The sequence below is a fragment of the Camarhynchus parvulus genome, chromosome 3, assembly GCF_901933205.1.
Source record: "Camarhynchus parvulus chromosome 3, STF_HiC, whole genome shotgun sequence".
NCBI classification, from domain to species: Eukaryota; Metazoa; Chordata; class Aves; order Passeriformes; family Thraupidae; genus Camarhynchus; species Camarhynchus parvulus.
In genome coordinates, this window is record NC_044573.1 from 88665138 (window position 1) to 88683639 (window position 18502).

The following is an 18502-nucleotide window of genomic DNA, read 5'->3' on the forward strand; positions in this document are numbered from 1 at the left end:
CATGGCAGGACTTGGAACGAGAAGATCTTTAAGGTCCCTGCTAATCCAAACCATTCTGTCATTCCGTGACTACTTCAGTCCATAAGTATCCTGTGAATTCGATGATCCCATGAGGTTCGATGGGATCCTTCGTGAGGAAAAAAATCAATTTTCTGTGGTGATTTGCCTTGCCTTTTTTCTAAGGCTCCTTTAACACCTCTTAGGTTTCTGTTTTATTGTAGTGTTCATAATAGTTGTGAAGTCTTTGCTGTTTTTTTACCTAGGTGGAAATTAGATTTCAGGTGTAAAAGGTGCATCCCCCGTGGGTATTTAAACAGGGAGCAGTATTTTTTCCTTGGATCTTTGTCTTTTTGCTTAAGTCATTTTTTTTCTTCATTTCTCAATTTAGCTTTCAAAAGTTTTGGATCTGCCACCAGAGAATTTAATAAAGTCCATATCTGCAGTTCCTGTCTCCAAAAAACGGTAGCTGTTTACATTTTTCTTACAATGTTGGTCGTGTTTTATTATTTTATGTCGTGCCTATTATTGCAAAAGCTTAACAAGACTTTAGGGGAAAAATACAGACAAAAACCCCAAACCATTTATACCAATGTAATTATAAGATAGTTCACTGGAATTAAATCCTTGTATTTTTTTTAAAAAAGCTCGAAGTAAATATAATTGCTTACAAGTCTGTATGAATTACTGGCAGTGCATGGATGGCAAATGCTTCAACACTGATGATCTGAATGTGAAACTGCTTAGAGCCAATGTGAAGTTATATGGGGTTTTTTTTCACTGTCCTGCTCAAGAGTTGCAATAATGTTAGCAAGTAAATTTTACTTATTCATGAGCATGGTGTTTGTTTATTCTGATGGTGTTCTCACCATATGTACATATTGATTGTATTAGAGCAAAAGTGATATTTGGCCTTCTCATCCACCTTTCTAAATATACTGAATCTTCAGATATTTGTGGCTGGGTTATGCTTGGCAATTGCACTTGTCATATGCAGAGTTGGGTTGGGTCTGCCAAATGTCCCAAGCATTTCAGCAGGTTTTTTTTTTTTTCTGATTTTCATATGTTTTCTTTTTTTCAGGCATGTTGCTGATTTCCAGCTCTCCATTGCTTCCATAATAGAAAACAGTTCTGGTGATTGCTTACCACAGGACCTGCATCTTCAGGCTCAGCAGCTTGCTGAAAGGGTATGCTGCTCATGAATTCATCACATATGATATGTGTGTAATAATGAACTTACAGACTAGAGGTGTAAGGGGCATAATAAGATTAAAAAGTATTCTTTCTGCTAGCATCGTGTTTGGGTCAGAGTAGTTTGATGGCTGTACTTACTGTAATTGTACACAGCATCTTCACAGAGATTGGAGAAGCAGCTTTGGTTAAAGTTCTTGTGAAATTGTTGTTTTCAAACAGTTTGAAGTAAACAGTGCTGGTGAAGTTAGGTGGGTGTCTAAAGGTATGCCATGGTCTGTGCTGCTGCCCAGCACTTGAGGAAGAAAATGTGTGTGGTAGCTTGGAAAACAGACTGCAAAACCCAGCTCTGGAAAGCCAATGGATAAAGTTGGCCTCTGGGACAAACAGGCCTAACTTTCAAATCCTTATCTGCTTGAAATTGAGTATTCTTGGAGCAGCAGTTATTTCAGGTGTGCCAGTTTGGGAAATGGCAGTAGCTGGGGTGCTAATACTGAAAAAAGGACAAATAAAACCAGTTGTGATACTGCTGAGGAGCTAAACTATTTCTCATGCCATTCTTCACTGCTGAGGTGTTAGAGTTATCCATGTCTTGGGCCTGTTCCAGCAAGATAGATATTCTGACTCGGGTGGAAGAAGACCTGACAATGCACAGATATACAACCAAAAGTTCTGAAACAACTGAAAGATGATCTAGAAACATGAAATAATTCAGGTTGGAAAGGACCTCAGGAAGTTGTCTGTTCCCATATCCTCCCCAGTACAGGTGTTTTGGATGAAGTTGCTGAGGACTTTTGAAATCCAATGAGGTTTTAAAGCCTCCAAGGATTTGACAGGCTCCCTCTCAATCTGTTTCAATGACTGTATCATCACAGTAAGGTGTTTGTTTGTGTTTTTTTTTCCTTGTGTGTCATTTTAAAAACAGCTGCTATTCCCAATGTTTGGGAAGCTGCAAGTTTCCTCCCTTCTTTATTGTCTGTGGCTCAGTAAATAATCCTGAAACATTAACAAACCCCTACAGCTTTACATGGAGGAGTAATTTTAACAGTAAAGAACAGACCATCAATACAAGCCCCCAAACTAAATAGACTATGCCAGCTAGGCAAAGGAAAATAAAAATCCATAATCTCTAAGGAATGATTTTTTTTGTTGGGTGGCGAATAAGTGAGATGCATTTAGTTTAACTTGGTCATGTCATCTCCAAAGAAGGTAAGCAGTGTATAAACTAGCAGAATATAACCATATATCAAAGACTAGCAGAGAGACAGAAAAATGCAGGCAGTTACTGGTTTTTGTCATGATAAACAGTTGGAGTGCCTCAAGGTTCAACAGAATGCTCTTAGTCACTTCTGAGGAAATGGGCTGCAATATTTGAAATACAGGTATTTAGGTTAGACAAAATAGATGGAAGTTTTTCCAGTTGACTTAAATAGTAGAGCCATGAGACAATAGATGAGGCAATGTGCTCTGAAGTACTGAAAATTGTCTTTTAGGAAGTCAGAAGAGTCTTGTTTCCATGGGCTTTTGATTTCATTTGGCTGGCTGATTGCTGTTTCGTTTTTGTACTGTTACTTCTTTGTGGAGGGGACGTTGTGTTGGGTTTTTTAGTGCTGCTGTACTGCACAGTGGCATCCTAGCCCAAGCCTTGGGCACAGGGGCATCTGGCTACTAAAGGACCACAGGCCACTTGGACAAGAGGTGGTTAAAGCTGTGCAGAGGACAAATGAGGACTCTTATTAAAGAGAGATAAAAACTACTGATGTGACAATGACAGATTATGGGGAAAACATTTATCAGAACAAATGTTGTGGAGAAAGTCCAGTGGGTATTTCTGTTTTCTCTCTGCCCCATAAGTAGAAAGTACCAGTAAGGTGGAAAATTCAGTGTCAATACAGTCAATGTTTTTTTGTTGGGTTTTTTTTTTTTTTCACGTAGCTTGGGAGTTAGCATTGGAATTTGTTGTTAGCAGAGCTTGTGAAAATAAAAGAATTTCAAAGCTAGCTATGATTTCTCCTGGACAGGTCACTGTCTAAGCTGGAGACCTAGCATGGGGCTACAATTTCCTCTTCATAGTGATGAGCTTCAGTGGGAGTGTAGCTTGCCTCTCTCATAGATACTGACCGAGTGAGAAGGTGATTGTGTGTCATATTTTTATATGCTTTCCATCCCTCTTCTTCCTTTTTTAGACAACTTCTTGACTATGAAAGACAGCTAGTTTAATAAGAAACTCTCAGACCTGACAGGTTGAGATCCAAACCTCTTGGCCTGTGAAGAGACCCAAATTCCTGTTGACATTAGGTGTTGGTTGGCCAAATATGCCAGGTACAGAATTTTCAAGACATGTACCTTATGGAAATCGTACATGAAATTTTTCATAAATTGGCCTTTAATAGCTTTATTTTGTGACATGAGGTGCCACAGAATGTTGTCACTTAACTTTTTTTTTTTTGTTAAGTGATGGCAGCTACTGTGTAAGTTGTCAAACGTATCTCAGCTTTTGTCTGTACAAAGAGTTCAGCTACTGCTCCCAATCAAAAGGAAGCACAGACTGTGCACAGGCAGGGTCTGAAGTGGAACATATGTGTGGCATTTCAAGCTGACTTGTATTCAGAGCTTATTAACCATGAATGGGAAACAATAAAATTGTCCCTTTTCCAACAGCATTGATGAAATGATCCCTTTATGATTGCTTCAAACAAATAAATAACATTTAATGTTTACAGTGGATTAAATTAATATTCACAGTGGATTGAATGACAGTTTTCCAGTTCACCTGTTTTCATTCCAAGTTCCTGTTTTGTTTTATTCTCTTAGCTAAAATGTGATTCAGTAGTGAGTGCAATCAGCGCTGGTCCAGGAACAGTGAATTTTACAATTAACAGGGAATTATTAGCAAAGGTGAGTAGTGTCTTTCAAGTGCTTTAAGGTAAAAATAACTTTTCTCAGTACAAAACTGTAGAATACCTACTACTTACTGTCTTAGGAAGGTATTTTCTATGTAAAATTGTCTTTCACAAGTCTTTTCCCTGAAGATCCCTGTTGCTGATTTGTTATGTAGACCTAGAATTTGAAATGAGACTTAAAAAAGTTCCCTCCTGTGAGGAAACAATGCATCTACTGTTCACTAATAATCATAACTCTTCATTTTCATCTCTCTGCTTTAAAATGCAGGCTTATTTACATCTACTTTGAGTTTTTACAGTGTACAACTCAAACGTTTTCATCCTGTAAATACTTTTGGTTTTATCTGACATAGAAGTATTTGATAGCAGATCTTTTATTACACACTTTGCTGGAAAAAAAAATCAAGGGGAAAAAAATCCCAAAGGGAAGATGTATTCCTTAATATCCTGACTGAAGTATACATATACATTGTAACCAAGCCAATGGCTATTAGAAAATAGGTCTATAGGTCAATTTTGTGTGTGTGTCTAGCTTGCCTTCTTAGGTGTCATAATAAGAACAGAATTAAAGGCTTTTTTCAGATGCTGTTTCTTAAAAAAATAGCTGTTGCAGAAAAACTTTAAAGTGATTTTCTTGAGTGAGAAAAATGAAAAAAATTTTCCACTGAATGAAGTGAGATTTCCACTTTATTTCACTTTGTTAAAGGCTTCTGTTATCTTCAGGGAGCTTGTCCAGTTCATACAGCTTCATAGATTAGGTCTGTGGTGCATTGGCCTGTGTGACCTTACACATTTCAGTTTATGTAGGGGCTGACTTGGTGCTTTGAGCACATTACTGACAAAACTCACACAAACTGTCTTGAGGAATATTTTAAGGTATTTTACACCACCTCCAGACTTTCAAAGCAGACATATTTTAGTACAGATCATTCATACTGGTCTTGCAGACTTGCAGGTGGGAGAGAGAAAGAAGAGTTGTTTGGACACATTGGGGTGGAAGAGTTGGCTGTCTTTGGCACTAAAAGAGTAGAAAGTTTTCACAAAATCTTGTCTTAATTTTCACCAGAACTTTGCCTACAATTTCTCTTAGATTTTTTTATTTGATCAGATACAGCTTTCTAAAGTTAGCGGCATTTTTATCTGTGTATGAGAGACCTTGTTTGCGTGGCAAACCAAATAATTACTAATGTGAATAAAGGATGTGGGATCAGTTTCCTTGTGGCTGGCAAACAGTTTTCCTGGCAATGCTTTCTGTTGATGAAATTCTTTTGTATGGTTGTGTTGTTTTTTTGGTTTTTTTTATTTGTGCTTTAGACTGTGCTGCAGCAGGTGTGGAAAGATGGCTCAGAGTATGGAGCAAAAAGTGAACTTTTCTCTACAGTTCCCAGACAAAAAGCAGTGGTTGAGTTCAGGTAAGCACATCTGAGGGGTCCTTTGAGACAAGTGCTTTGTTTGCTGATTGGTATTTTCTGTTGATATTCATTGCTGGAAAGCGTGATGCCTGTGGTGTTAAATCATATTAACCAGTATTATATTTAACTGTATTTCACACTCTGATATATTCAACAAGCAGGATTTAAATTATATTCAGGGATTTGAGGCTTTTTTCCAGAACATGTTTTTGGTATTTAAGGAGTTCATGCCTTACACAGCCCTCCATTAAGCATGTTCTCATTTAACACAGAGTAGCATTCAGTTTTTAAGAAAGCTTCGTTTTATTTTGTTATGAAGAAACAAAATCCGAATTTCCAGGCACTAATGAATTTCTTTTTGAACCTTAATACCTTCTTCCCTGACTTGTTAAAGCAGGCAGGTATTTGCTAATTGCAGCCCCCAAAATCTTTTTCCAGTGCAATTTTGTTGATTGTCACATACTCATGGAAAGAAAAGTGATTGACTCAAATTATGTATAAATATTTTTGTTGAGTAATATTCCCTGTGCAGGGAATATTTAATAGTTGTAGAAAGTAAGAATTTGGCTTTAATTTGGAGGTTGAATTTTCATAGCTGAACTTTCTTTCTTGTTATCTGAGCAAACAATTATGTAGAGAGTTGTTTTTTTGTGGTTTTTTGTTGTTGTTGTTGGGTTTGTTTTTTTTTTTGGGGGGGTGGGGGTGGGCATTGCTGGAAAGATGTAATTTTGGTTACTGATCCTTGTACACAAGATCTCTCATCCTGGTTTATCTCTGTAAAAGGTGTGAGGAGAATGATCCATATGTCCAAAACTTATAAGAAGTGAGAAGATAATTTTGGTTCTTTGTCACCAGCACGACTGGGCTTTGGTTAGATTTTTTTTCTTGTTTGTGGGGTGCTTTAACCACAACACTGTCTGTTTACTGATACTGGAGGGAAAACTGGTTGGATGGGAAAACTTGCTGTCTAGGACAGATGCTAATCAGGGAATCTTATGGGAAAATTGAAAATGGAGCTTTTATTTCAGCTCTTCTAGAAGCACAAGTTGGATTCTTTTAACTTGGTGATCTGACAGTTCTGTTCACTGACCAAATGTTATTTGTTAAAATCTGTTACAGCTCCCCTAATATTGCCAAAAAGTTTCACATAGGACACCTGCGTTCCACCATAGTAGGTGAGTGTGCATTTCCTGCCTCCTGGGAGGGCTGCTTTGTCTGCCTGCCTCACTTGGCAGGGGAGCACTGCTAACATCTCCCTGCTCTGGTGTGAGTGGCCCTGTCAGGCTCCACTTGCTAATTAAAACCTTTCTGCTCATTATGCAGGGAAGAAAAGAACGTGGTGTGTTGCTGGCAGATTTATGAAGTCACACATAATATAGTTGTATGACTGTGAATATTAAATGAAGTAGCTTAAAATTGGTCTTCAAAGACACCCAAGGCAGTGTTCATTGAGGTGTTAGGAGAGTCCTTTGAATTTTAAATTCTCAATTTGTACTGGAGTGCAGAGCAGCTCAGATCATTATGTCTTGGTGGCTGTCCTGCTAAAAGCTTGCTTTTATATGCTAATTACTTTATGCCAGTATTACTGAGACAGTTTATGTAATTTCTAATAGAATAATTAATAAATTTCTACTGCAGTGCTCTAATGGTATATGGAAAACTGTATTTGTCTCTCATTTCCTGATGTCACAATAAAAACTAGTAGGTTGTAGCAGAAGATCCTACAAATTCTGTGTATCTAATAATGTATCCGGTTTTAATTATACTTAATTAATAATTTATAGTTATTAATTATGTAAAGTAATTGCTTCTTCCATGGACAGATAGTTGAGTGAAATTATGTATTTTGGGGATTTTTTTATGTTCCATTTCTGGATCCTTTGTTACATGAAAAAAACCTCTTTCAGAAGTAGTTCTGTAGAGCAATGTTTGTCCCAGAGTGAGACAACAAATTAACTATAGAGAATGGAATTGGAAGTAATTGCAAGCTATAATATGGTGTTATAACAATACAATACAAGGAGAGAGCTTTCTGCATCCTTTGCAACAGTATTGTAATTAAAAGGTACCCGTGAAGCACAGGAAAAAAGAGGATGGGATGTGGGTATTTCTTCTTTGTAATTCTAAGGTTATAACTAAGCTCAGGGGAGAGATGAAGGGCTTTTGTTGTAAGAGCACCTGGAACTTCCTTATGCGTCCATATATGATATGACAAGTTTGGAGCATAGTCTGTTAAGTGCAGAGCTCAGAACTGCTCCAGCAGTCTGTAGAGATTCAGGACTTGATGTTCTCTTTTTAGCATCACAATTAACAGCAGTTTGTGAATTTTGAGTGCTTGCCTAACCTGGTGTGAGTGTGCCTGACTGTGATGGAATTATGTGTAATGCCACTTATTTGTGGCATTTGTGATCTTGTACTTTGCAGTATGTGCATGTAAATCCATCCACCTGTGTATATTTCTGTCCCTGCTGTGTGAGACACTTTGTGGCACTGTTGAGATGCACAGCTTTTCTTTTCCTGCTCAGAAAGGAACTTGCTTTTTACAATTACTGCTGCTGCTGCTTTCAGTTGTCAGGTGTTTTAGCAAATCCTGTGGAGTATTCCATCTGATTTCTTTTCCTCTTCATTTTGAATACAGGTGATACAAAACCAGAAAACTGTTCCATAGGGATGAGAGACTACCTACAACTGAATAATAATACCATTTTTGTTTCATTACCAGGGAATTTTATAGCAAATCTCAAAGTAGCGCTGGGACATGAGGTAGTGAGAATAAATTACCTTGGTGACTGGGGCATGCAGTTTGGTATGTTTCAATATTTTTTATGCTGTACCCTTTTCTACTGTATAGTATGGTCTAGGTTTCCAGCTTCAGTTTTTGTAGACCCATTGGATTCACTCTGTGCTCATAAGGAATGATATCTTTTTTTATGGGGGTAATGTATAGTTCATTTCCTTAAAAAATCTGAACAAAACAATCCAGACTGATCCATCAGCAGTATGACCTATACTGATGCTGAAAAAATAACGGGACAAATTTTATCTAACTGTCCCTCAGTAGCTCCTCTCTCAAGCTAAATGTGTAGTTTGGGGGTTATACGTTTTGGGTTTGGATTTTGTTTCTTCGGTTGCTTGGTTTCGAGGTGGTTTGGTTGGCTCGGTTTTTGTTTGTTTGGGGTTTTTTTTTGTTGTTCCTTTTCTCATTATTCATAAAGTGTAATTAATTTCCACAGCAACCACATTTTGGCACATTGGGGCCCAAAGAGTTTGTCTTTAGAGACATCGCTACACTTTCCCCAAAATATTCAGTTTCCCCTTAAAGTGTAGCAGAAGGGAGAGGTGTGTAGATGGAGAATGTGCAAGTGAACAGGGACCGGAAGACTCTCACACATAGGCAACCCCATCTCCTCTGAAATCATCAGATCAGTGGGGACTGACAAGTCCTCTCAAGTGCAGCCTGAGGATGCATGGCTCGATATTTATTGCCGCACCAGAGATCATTTATGTCCCATTGCTGGATCTATAGCTATCTCTGTATTATGGCAACTGACCCATCCATAGCATTCACAACTTTGACTTCTGTTGTTAGTCTTGCATTTCAAATTGATCTACATCTCCTCTCCTTTTCTAATTTCCTCCAAAAAGCTGGTTTTGGCATATCTTTAGGCATTTTAAAAAAGGCAATCATGCCCACTTCTTCATTCTTGAAAGCTGGTACACCTCTGAAAACTAGAAATCTTCGCTTCTTTTGCAGTAGGCTCTGGAAACTGTCCATTTATGGATGTTTAAATGGCAAACACAAAGTGCAGTGGTGACTTTTGATTATTCCAGGCCTTATGCTGCCATCTCCAGTTTCAGTGGTACTGCTGGTTTTGGGGACATCAAGGAATCAATTTCATGAACAGAATCAGGTTAAAAATTTAAAAACAATACCCTGCTTTCATTCCACTTTTATATTCATATTTGTAAGTGTAGATAACTAAAATACATTCAGTTCTACCTGTTGTCATTCTAGACTTAAGTTCCTGGGTTTTAGAGAGTGCAGTGTAACATTCTCAGGACATAAAACATTCTTTATTAAATTATATCCCCTGCAGCTTGTCTTTCCTGATCATGTTTCTTTAGCTGATAGCATGAAACTGTAGCTTAAAGCAGAGCTTTGTTTCACTTATGATTTGTTTCATAAGAACTGAACACAGAATGAGTTCACCAAAAACTGAGTAAATTTCATCCTTGCATATTTCATTCATGTTTGCCCCTTAGACATGATTTTATCACCATGCTATTGTATAATGAATGTGGCAATGACAGTTAAGCAGTGAAATGCTGTGTGGATAAAAGGCTTCTCAGCTGTCCTCATTCAGTCTGCCTTTGAAGCCGCTAAGTAGCACTCTGAAATCTGAATATCAAGAATTTTATGTATTTTAATATAAAGGTTTCTGAAGGTATAATGATCACAGTACCTTTTATTTACATGTGTGTCATTTGTGCAGCACACAACTCCTAGAATCACGTTTTTGACCTAGTAGTTCCAACTATTTTTTTTTTCAAAGTAGGTACTCCCTCCCCTCTTTATTTGGACTAGCTCAGCTCAAATATATGGCAGTATTATAACAAATAATGGTCCTGCTTCACAGAATTATAGCATAGCAGTCTTACTGTAATGGTCCTTTCTCAGAAGCAGTGCTGTAATTAATGATCTGTCAGCTGGTTTTACAACTGCTATTGTCAGAGGCTTTAAAATGTAAGAATTGAAAACATATTTTCCTGAAACACAGCAGAGAGGCCCTCAGCCTTTAAGCAGTTTTGGGGCAGGTTTCTTAAGGTAACAAAGCATATGCAGTAACACTATCTGTCCATCTGTCTTCCTGTCACTCTGCTCCTAATAAATTTTGGCCCCATTGGGCAACTTTAGCTAGGTCTGACAAAGAAAAATATTTCCATGAGAATGTATTTCTGCCCTTACTGGGCTGCCAACTGTCATAATGCCAAAAGAAATTCAATGTGTTTCTCTCTGGGAGAGAAAGTTAACTTCTGTGTTTAACCTGCTGGCTAACCAGTCAGCACCCCTAAGTCAGAATCAGTTCCAACATGGGCTGCATCTTGCCATTAACTGGTGAGTGTAACAAAGTCTGGGGATAATATGGGAAAGACAGAAAATGTGTGGAAGGATGTGTTTGGGTTGAATAAAGACTGACAGTTGTGCTGGAGATTGGAGTGTGAAGTCAGCACTGGATAGTGGAATGTTTAGGTACACTAATATCTAAGAGAGATCATTAGGAAACCCACCTCTGATTGCTCATAGAACAAGCTGTCCTTAATTAAACATCCTTTCAGTAGGATTACTAATAAAATGCTAATTTTATTTCCTAAAACCTGACCTGTTTTTCTTCTTTAAGTCTGCCATGCCTTCTTCTGGTCTTCTGTACTCAGTGTTTCTAAGAGGGAAATTCTTGAGATAGTGCTGTTTGTTTAGTTGCAGAGAGTTTTCCAAAGGGATACCTACATACCTATTCCTGCATCAGTCCTGGTCCTTGTTCAGCTCAGAGGAATAAGCTGGCCTTAAAGTCAGTGTCTGATAATCTAAGAGACAGACTGATTAATATTACTGAAGGAGTCAATGGGGTCTTTTCACTTAGACAAAAAGATGGGGATTTGGATTTCTTTCCCTTTTAGATGGCTTTTGGAAAGTCCTGCAACCGAATTGGATGCTCACAAAAAGCTGCATATTCTGAGCAGGCAGCAAAAATTTCCCTTGAAAACATTGCATGAGTGGTATGACAAATTCTGTGTTGTATCCCAGTTCTTATTGTCCTTAAAATGATAATTCTAATAAGGGTGGAAGCAAAACAAGGATTTTTGAGTATATTCCGTTGCTGGACAGTTTCCACTGTGTGGCTTCTTATTTACATCTTGTTGCTGTGTAAAAGATAATTGTCTGTACAAGTTCAGAAACACAAATTCTCCTTTCATGAGGAATTGAGAAATCAACACAGTATTTCTTACTGTTTTCTAGCTGTTATATTTCTGGTGGGGCGGTGATGGTTATGTAGTGGAATAATAGGATTATGCTTTTGATTTTCTTTTGTAGCATACACCATTATATGCTTTTAAAATGTTCCAGTGTTAAGACTAGACTTAACAAAATAACCTGTCAATATACTCTGGTCTGTTGTCTGACTCTATATGTAATTGTTATTCAAGGCTTATTGGGTGTTGGTTTCCAATCCTTTGGCAACAAAGAAAAACTGAAATCTAGTCCTTTGCAACACCTTTTTGAGGTAAGTTCAGAGAAGACCAACTAGATTTGTCTTTGCAGCATTAAACACGTTATGGTTTGTTGGCTTGCTCCATTCAAACATGCCTGATACCATCTGAGTTAGCATTTACTTTTTGTTGATTTTTTGGTACTCTTAAGTGGTACTTTGTGTGTGATATAGACACAAAACACATAAGGGATTTATGTACTGCCCTGCACAGACCCAGTAACCATGAGGAGAGGATGGCTAATGTTCAAGCCCTCATCCTCTAAAAGATGTCACATGTTAATGGGGCTTAGTCAGTCAGAGTTCCTTTGTGGCACTCTCAGGTGTTTTCTTACCACAGAGCTGAGCTGTGCCTCCTCCTCAGAGCTGGGTATGGGAGCTGTGGCTGATGCTGCTGGTCAGGCAGTGTGCCGCAGGATAGCTGTTCTGTGCAAATCTGTCTCGTGGCAAAGGAACCAACTGTGTTTGAATACTTGGGTACTCAGCAGCTGAAAGCATGTCTGTCAGATTGTTTATATGTCAGGGTAGCTCCTTCTGAGTTTGCCAACTTCTTTGACACAGGTAAACTTTGCTTCTTCCCTCATCCCTGAACCCTGTGGATTTAAGTTGATAGATTCTCAGCACTGAGGAGTTTTAGAACTGTAGGACTGATTTAAAGAGAAAACAAGAAGCAGTCATATTTTTGAGGTTGTGCATCACTGTATATTACTTCATTTTTATTTATAATTTCAGTCTACTCTTAGAATTTTAATTTTTTATGCTTGAATTTTACACTAAAGCTTCAAAATACCAGCTATTGCAGTAGCATGTAGGCTTTATGACCTTAAAAAAATTGCCTTTAAGTGTAGAGAACAGTATTCAATCAAGATGCAAAAGATTCTGAAACAGTAGTTGTTTGAGACCAAATTAGTTTCTGAGTTATTCCCAATTTTTAAGTGTTTGTTCAGCTGTATGCCCGGCTGTATCAAAAACTGAGATGTGTTTTGAAGTGGTGCTTTTTCTGCTGGTGTGTGAAATCAATCTTTCCTATGAATATAAGCTTGTAAAATACTGAGTCTATCTAAGATTTTGCTGCTTCAGCTGCTGTCTCAGTTTTGGGCAGTGCAGTTGCCATAAATGTCAATTTTCTGGTCCTCTGAAGACATGGCTGTGGTTTAAAAGTCCGTGATACGTTCCCTTTCGTGCATAAATTAGTTCTTCCATATTTTGCTGCTGCGGTTGTTTCAAGGTTTTGAAGAGGATGATAGTGGCAGCAGTAAGGAATTAGGGTATTAGTCTTCTTTCAAGATAAGCTGCACATTTTCCTGTTGGGTTTTGGGCTGTTCGTTCTCTCTTTAAATGGGGAATGTGTTGCTTAAACAAGTCTTTTAAAATTTTCATGTTAAAAATATAGTCTTTAAATGCGTTTGTATTGTTCTTGTAGAACTTTTTTTTGGAAGAGAGGATTATACTACTTCAACATTTTCAGTGTTGTATTTTAGGTGTATGTGCAGATTAACAAAGCAGCAGAAGATGAAAACACAAAAAAGCTGGCTAAGGATTTCTTCAGAAAACTGGAGGAACATGATGAGCAGGCATTGTCAATTTGGCAGCAATTTAGAGACCTCAGTATTGAGGAATACATCCGGATTTATAAGGTACAAATCATCCAAATGTTTTTTCTGTGTTGTTGGTAAAAAGATCTCTCTCTCCATTGCTTCATCAACATAATTGACAGTGCACAGCACCTTTTTATGTAGGAGACTGCCAAGCAGTGGACTGACTTGGGATCAGAGATTGCTCTAAGGTTGCCAGTTCATTGCCTTTCCCATAAACTTTAGAATGTTGTGGGGAAGCTCTTTCTCAGTGTGCCAGGCTAAGCCTCATTCTGCTTGGGAAAAAGCACACTAGTTGATTTCTCATCCAAGCAGGCTGTCACTACAGTTGCTGATGTGCTAGATATGTTTTATTTAATATAGTCCAGGTAATTGGCCTTTAGACTAATTCTCCCTTCTCAGAAGTCCTGAAGCTCAAAATGGGGTGCTAAGCAGCAAGGCAAATCAGTGTTGAATAAATATTGCTTGGTTTTGCTTTATCTTTGAAGTCAGCAACAACCCACCAAATTTAAAAGTTTCCATGTAATAAATTTTATTAGAAGATGACTCTGTTTTCACATTTCTGATCTAATGTTGTAGTGGTGCATATTAAATTGGGTGTAAGACATTACAGCAGCAGGAGATCCCTGCAGGTGGAGTTGAGCTAATACACAGCTGTCTGTTGTACACTGTGATCTCATGAGTGGAGCCAGTGTCCACTGTTTCATGGGACATGTTTGTGCCACTAAAAATTAACCTTAAAAATATTGGAACCGTTTGTAATCCAGATAACCTGTCTGTGCTTTAACTTCTTCCCCAAAGCATGTCACTGGAGCCAAGAAGGTACTCTTAGGTTAAGATCTCCTGAGTGAGACACTTGATAATTCTTGTGGAAAGCTGGCCTCTGAAGATAATTAGGTACTAGGCTGTGTATGCAGCTACATCTTGAAGGTCACCCATCACTAATCACATGATGACTGGTACAGCTTGGTCTTTCTCTCCCAATTTCATTTAAACTAAAAAGTATTGAACTGATGAACTGACCAGGTTTGACAGTTAAGGTCATCTTGTCTCCTCTGAATGTACCCTCAGGCTTAATCTCTGTATGCTCAGCAATGTTTGTGAGCAGCTGGTACTTTTTAAAACAGGGTTGGTTTCATGTCCAGGTAGCTCCTCTGCAGCCCACTGGTTTCACCTCCAGCACAGCAAGGAAGAGACTTGCCTCAGAATTGTGTATGAATTGCTCTAACCAGTTTATTCCTGATTTCTCATTAATGTTACATTGAGCACCATATTCGCCTCAGGGAGAGATTGATTCTAATGCAGAAATCAATTAAATCAAAATCCAAGCATCCTTTCCTTTTAACAATGAAGTGATATTTCCTACAATAACATTAATCTTTGCACTGTATCTGATCTGTGACCTATCATCTGACTTAATTTGAAGAAAAATAATTAGCCTTGATCTTAACGCTATTACCCTTCTTTGATATTCTTGTAACTTTTCAGCGTCTTGGAGTGCACTTTGATGAATATTCTGGAGAGTCATTTTACCAAGAGAAGGCCCAGGAAGTTCTGAAGATGTTGGAAGATAAAGGACTCCTTCAGAAAACAATGTATGAGTTCATTCAATCTGTTGGTGCACTTTATTTAACATCTCAGTTGCACTTCAGACAAGATAAGATGAGTGAGGTTTGTACATAATCTGAGGGGAAGAGTTTTCTTTACGTGGTGTTAGTGGCTGTTCTAGTAGAAGACCATGAGGATTTGTGCAGTCACAGCTAAAATTTACATTCTCATTTTCTGTGACTAGCACAAAAGCCTGGCCTTGACAAGTTGGGTACAATGACAGTGTTCAACTCCTAATGGTGTTTTAGGCTGTTGATTGGTTTGGTAGCTCTGTGTGCCATTTAATGAGTAGAATTAGATGAGCTCCTTACCTTGATGAAGGAGGTACCTGGCTGAACTGGGATGGAAGCTGTAATCATGGAATGCATCAAAATGTGGGCAGGCTGCTCCCCTGGCATCAGCCGTGGTGACAGCAAACTTACAGGAACAGTCTTCAAAAAGGTTTAAAGGAGATGGTCATTTAAAGAATGAGACTGTCTAGAGGGAAGGGGGCTTGTGGCAAGAGGCCTTGGTTTTGGCTCTGACTTCAGTCTTACCTGAACTCACCTGTGTAATAGCCTGCAGTGCCATCAGTATTTTCCCTTGACTTACAGAAAAGGGACAGGAATTGTGGATCTCTCGGAGAAGAAAGACCTCTCCACAGTTTCCACCGTCATGCGCAGTGATGGGACATCTCTTTATATAACGAGGCAAGTAAGCCCATCTGTGCTCCCTGCCAGTCATTCTGCCAGGGAACTTTTGAACATCAGCACATTGATAACTGATGGCATGGATTTTGAAGATTTTTATTTCTAGGATGGTTGTAAGTGAAACTAGCAATGTAACTATGATGGGATGAAAATGGCTTTTAAATACTTTTCCTCCCCCTAAGTAATGTTAGTAAATCTCCTCTTTGAATAAATCATAATACTTCCTCCAGCTACTAACTTTGAAAATGAAGCTGGAATCTCTGGATTTCTAATAAATAGTTGCAAAATAATAAAGGTTTTAAAAAGACTTTTGCTTAAAATGTTTATTGATGGTGTGATACAGGAAAAAATTGCTTGTTCAGCCTTGCCTTCATTGACTCAGTGGACCACCAGTGCTGTAACATCAATTTTATTGCTGTTTTCCAGCCATCTCATCAGTATCCTAAAATTCCTCTTGGGTATTTTAATATGGAAGCCTTAACAGTTTCTTTGTGCCAGGAATGTAAATAAATCTAGTGTCTAGCCCTCAGGGTAAACTCTGTACAGCTTTTTCAAGGCAAGGGTATTAGAGAGATGCTACAGTCAATCCTGTGCATTAGGGAGCTGCTGAATCCTGTAGCCAAATGGAGACACAGATGCCACAGCTCCATGCCCACAGGTCAGCCAGGAATAAGCATGAGCACCTGATCTCCACAGGCCCAAAACCACTCAGCACAGTGGGCACTTTGTTCCCCTCTGGATGATTAGGATGAGTATCTATTCCTGTGAAGAAATAGATGTATGTGTATAGATACATATGTGTACATGATACATATTGTGATAGATATACTTGTATTATATATGTCATAAGTGTATTATTGAATAATTTAATCAATATACATATGTATTGTATGTGCACTATGTATCCTCTAATAGCTGGAGGCCCCTGTGGTCTCTCCAGCAGTCAGCCTGGACCCTCTGATGCCAACAGTACAGACTGCTCTGGGTGCTCCATCTCTGCAGGCACATCTGGAGACTTCTGGGATACTTTGCCTGCTTGCTTGGCTATTCAGCTTGCTATTTGCTGTCAGTCATAGGAGAGTGTGTCTGCCCTCTCTCCAGCTGTTGGCTGTGACACCTTGTGAGCCCTGGTCAGGCTCCAGCTGTTACTGCTTCAATTCACTCATGCCCAGTCCCCTCAGTGTCTGACACCACAGATGCACGGCCTACGTGAGCTGTAGTCCCCAGCTGCAGCTGCTGACCCTCCAAACACATTTGCACACAGAAGAGAAAGCCCCCTCACCCCAGGACAGTTTGAAATGGAGTTTCATGGGAAGACAGGACAGACTGTGCTGATGAGGTGCAGGACAGAGCTACACACACATATAACCAGCAATTGACTTACAAGCCACCCATCCCTGTTATCTTCTCCTTCTCTTTTCTTATCTTTGGTTCCTCCCCTCAGCATTCCATAGCAAGTCTTGTGCAATTGCAAATGCTTTTTTCAGGTGGGAATACAAGGTTGATGGTTCTCCTGGGACAGTCCTGTGTGCCTGTGTGTGTAGATGAGCTTTGTACCATTTAAGCTAAGGCTGAACACTGGTTCATTTTCCAGGAAAGGGTTGTTTCTCTCAGGTGCCAGCAGGCAGATAGACACTGGACTTCCTCTGCACCAAAGAACAGTTTCCTCAGTAACTTTCTTAGGTAGTGGTTTAAAAAAAACATTTCAGACATGTCATCAGCAAAGTACACGTCCTTTTTTATGTGTAAGGCATACATGGATCCTTCTCTTCAGGAAGTCCTCTCCCCTCCATTAAAAGCAGGTTATTTTTCTAAGAGGCAAATAGTGAGGTATGTCTGAACAAAAGTCCAAATAGTTTCTCATTATGTCTTTCAGAGATCTTGCAGCTGCTATAGACAGAATGAATAAGCACAGCTGGGATACCATGATTTATGTGGTAAGTAATTCTGGATTCAGCACACACTTTGGTGCTGACTCTCTGCAGTAACCCTGGGCCTCTGGTTTGCAATATGACTTTGGCACAGAGTATTTTTGGCAGTAAAGTGGATGCCCTTACTGCCCAGCAGCTGTGCCTCTGTGTGGCAGTGTTCCTTGCTTCTGTTTCAGTGCATGACCCCCAGAATGGCTGAAAAATACCTTTAAACTGAGAGAGAGTAGGTTTAGATTAGATATTAGGAAAAAATTGTCACTCTGAGGGTGCTGAGGCACAGGAACAGGTTGCCCAGAGAAGCTGTGGATGCCTCATCCCTAGAAGTGTTCAAAGCCAGGCTGGATGGTTCTCTGAGCAAGGTGGTACAGTGGGAGACACGCTTTCCCACAGCAGGGGGGTTGGAACAAGATGATCTAAGGTGCCTTCCAACCCAAGCCTTTATATGATTTTATTGAAATTAGCTCTGAAGTTATTCTCTACTCATTGCAATTAGTTTGAAAGGAGCTCTCTTACTTGATTTGACATTTTATTTTCTTTATAGATGTTGTAATTAATAATTAAACCAGAAAAAGATGTTACTATTATAAAGGGTTTTAAAATGTTAATTTAGAAATTAATGGTCTAGAATGAAACTAAGTCTACTCTGAAGTCCTGATATCTTATCTGAAATGTACATTTTTATGGCTTTGAACAATGCCTTGGTTTCACTATGTAGAAAATGCAGATAAAGTACTACTTAATCAATATGAATGAAGCAGTTGTAGACAGGGAATCTTTTTATATTTATTGGTTTCATTATTTTGTTTTTTCACATTTCTAGCAGTATCAATAATGGATATGAATAGCAGACTGTCTCCTTACTTCTCTGAAACTGTTTTTGATCTCATATTAGCAAGAAAATATCATGTGA

The 18502-nt window shown here is 38.8% G+C and overlaps 1 protein-coding gene across 2 annotated transcripts in view; it reads left to right on the forward strand.

The window, feature by feature from the left end:
- RARS2 (arginyl-tRNA synthetase 2, mitochondrial) overlaps positions 1 to 18502 on the forward strand; it is a 29899-nt gene that overhangs the window by 402 nt on the left and 10995 nt on the right. Inside the window, exons 2-12 of one of the 2 annotated variants that reach the window (XM_030944572.1) lie at positions 389 to 462; positions 1079 to 1184; positions 4003 to 4086; positions 5406 to 5503; positions 6623 to 6678; positions 8226 to 8309; positions 11708 to 11784; positions 13251 to 13406; positions 14853 to 14959; positions 15566 to 15661; positions 17538 to 17598. In XM_030944572.1, the coding sequence (XP_030800432.1) occupies positions 389 to 462; positions 1079 to 1184; positions 4003 to 4086; positions 5406 to 5503; positions 6623 to 6678; positions 8226 to 8309; positions 11708 to 11784; positions 13251 to 13406; positions 14853 to 14959; positions 15566 to 15661; positions 17538 to 17598 (999 nt within the window). The remainder of the gene's footprint in view (positions 1 to 388; positions 463 to 1078; positions 1185 to 4002; positions 4087 to 5405; positions 5504 to 6622; positions 6679 to 8225; positions 8310 to 11707; positions 11785 to 13250; positions 13407 to 14852; positions 14960 to 15565; positions 15662 to 17537; positions 17599 to 18502) is intronic. The other variant, XM_030944573.1, reaches the window with a different exon arrangement.